Source organism: Drosophila takahashii, chromosome 3R (genome assembly GCF_030179915.1).
Source record: "Drosophila takahashii strain IR98-3 E-12201 chromosome 3R, DtakHiC1v2, whole genome shotgun sequence".
Classification (NCBI taxonomy): Eukaryota; Metazoa; Arthropoda; class Insecta; order Diptera; family Drosophilidae; genus Drosophila; species Drosophila takahashii.
The window spans coordinates 28,696,841-28,699,548 of record NC_091681.1 but is presented as its reverse complement, the minus strand read 5'-3'; the positions used below and the strand labels follow the sequence as shown (position 1 = coordinate 28,699,548).

Here is a 2,708-nt window from a genome sequence, read left to right as displayed (position 1 = left end):
GCTGAGTGGGGATTGTGCGAAAAGGTGACTCCTGCCACCCACCACCCCCAGCGCAGTTGGGAGCAATCAAAATGTGTAAATTAGCAGTGGCAGGCAACAAATCCTCATCGCCGCCGTGATGTCCGTGCACATCCTCTCGTTACAGGGATCTTGATCAACGCAGACAGCAGCCAGAATTGCAATTTCCACTTTAATCTCCGCTGCACACGGCACTCGGCCGCAGCTTATAATTTCGTTTATAATTACACACAAGCCAGAAAGCCCAGTCCGCATTTGCAGCTGCATTTTGACCCCAGGCAGGACAAATGTTGTCAACGCTGCAAAAGTGCCGTCGCCAAAACCTGGCGGCAACACTCCCCTAATTAGCGCAAAACTCGGCGGATGGGAACCGAACCGAAGGAGCCCGAACCCGAACCCATCAACCCATCAACCCAACCTGATGAGAACTGACCTGAACTGCTGAACTTAACCAGCTGAGCTGCTGAATTTCGAGAGGAAAGTGGCATCTGGTATCTGGCATCTGGCGTGTGGCATTTGGAAATTCCAATTTGGCCACTGGCGAAATGCTCTGGAGCCTCAGGTCCGAATCAGGGAAATCGATTGCAGTTTGGCCAATCAATTATGCACAGCCTGGGACCAAAATGACACAAGGAAGTGCACTCATGGAGAGAATTCCGCCCGGCGATTTATGAGTATTAATGAATTGAGTTAATGGTGATTCTAAGCAAGCTCAAAATATTCAATTCGCCTTTAATTAACTTTGCAAGTTGGGAATTTTCAATAATTCGATAAATAATGTTATACCAATATAATAATTTTTTCAGCATACCCATTCTTTAACTGTCTAGTTGCTTATTTGCATTTTATGCTCTAGGTATCACAATTCTTTTTAAATTTTGTGCTAGCAACACGTTCGGGAAAAGTGCCTTAAAATTTTTAAATACATACGTCAGATACAATTAGTTATAAATTATGGCATCGAAAGTATCTCGCGACACGCTCTATGTGGCAGTCCAAAATATCCTACAGGAATCGCAGGCCAAGGGACGCGACTGCCTTGAAAAAGTGGAGCTGCAGATTGGACTCAGGGACTATGATCCTGAGAAGTGCAGACGTTTTTATGGAAGTGTTCTCTTACGTCACCTGGCAGTTCCCCAATTGAAGGTGTGCGTGATTGGAGATCAAGAGCATTGTTATGAGGCAAAGGCCAATGGAGTCGATTGCTTGGATGTGGAAGCCCTTAAGAGGCTTAACAAGGATCAAAAGTTGATAAGGAAGTTGGCCAAGTCCTACGATGCCTTCTTGGCCTCCGAGTCGATAATCAAGCAGATCCCCAAGCTTCTGGGTCCCGGTCTTACCAACGCGGGCAAGTTTCTCACTCCACTGACTCACAAGGAGTCTATGCGCTCCAAAATCCAGATACTCTCCACCAAAAAGCTGCTGATGAGGAAGATGGCCTGTCTATCAGTTAATGTCGGCCATGTTGGCCTGCATGCGGAGGAACTGGCTCGAAACATAAGCATTTCGATTAATTTTCTTGTTTCGCTGCTGAAGGGAAACTGGCAGAATGTGCGCTCACTTCATATCAAATCATCCTTGGGTGCACCTCATCGACTTTATTAGATTCTATTTAACCAATAATGTGTAAAACAATCAACCAATTACAAGTGTTAAATAAAATTTATGTTTTATTCGTAAATATGAAATCTAACAAATTGAATTGCTTTGATGTGATGTAAATCCAATTGTTCCTTAGCTTCTTGTCCTGTTTTTATCTTTTCGTCATCCTCTTCCTTTTTGCTCTTGAAGTATTGAGTTAAATCTCAGTAAGCTGTGACATAATTTCTCTTGCCTCACATCCCACTCTTTATTTGGCTTATGAGCAATCCCCTTTGTTAGCTTGGCGATATATTATAAATTCTTCTAGACTTTTTCCTAGGCCAGGAGGAGATTGGCCTAAACCAAGTCGGGGAGATAAGACAAGTTCACGGCACATGCTGAGCACGCTAATCAGGAAGGCATTTTTATTGGGGATCCAGCTAAGAGGCAACAAATGTGCTGCGCTTGACTTATCCTCAATAATTATGGCTGTTTTGTTGCTGCGTCGATAAGAACGTTGAAATAATTATAGCCGAGGCAAAAACTTGGTGCCGGATGGGGAAACCACCGCCAGAAAGGCGCCTTCCATAAACAGAGAAACTATATGGTTTTAATTTTAAAGGGAACAAATAATTTAATGAAGTATATTTAATACCAAATATTTTCTTAAGAAAGTATGTTAGGTAGGAATTTCAATAGAACTTAAAAAATGACTTTTCCAGTTGAAATGAACTTTTCGAACGAGGGAGAAAAATGCCGCTTTTTGAAAAAGAAGTTGCTAATTTCTTATTCAAATCAAATATGAGCGGCTGCGTCGGCCTTGCGACTCTTGGAAAACATATCGGAAAACTCAATTACGAATTCATTTCGCTTGTCAACTTTGACAGGCAGACAGACGAAGTCGGAGAAACAGATATGTACGCACATCTAGAGGATGGCAAACTCTCTGTTACTAATTTGAGCTTGTAAACATATTTTAACAAAGATGTCAACAACGTGTGATGCGCACACCCACTGCCAGGGACGACGACTGATGAGGGCACAACGATTCCATCTGGCCAAGTGATATATGTCTTTCATATAGGAATACCATAAACAATGTCATTTGA

General features: G+C 42.6%; 1 protein-coding gene across 1 annotated transcript; it reads left to right on the top strand.

Annotated features, from left to right (window-relative positions):
* The first annotated feature begins 868 nt into the window (after window positions 1–868).
* RpL10Aa (Ribosomal protein L10Aa) lies at window positions 869–1,687 on the top strand. The gene has a single exon (XM_017154460.3). It carries the CDS (start codon window positions 973–975, stop codon window positions 1,621–1,623), a length of 651 nt encoding a protein of 216 aa, XP_017009949.2. The 5' UTR covers window positions 869–972; the 3' UTR covers window positions 1,624–1,687.
* Window positions 1,688–2,708: the final 1,021 nt, after the last annotated feature.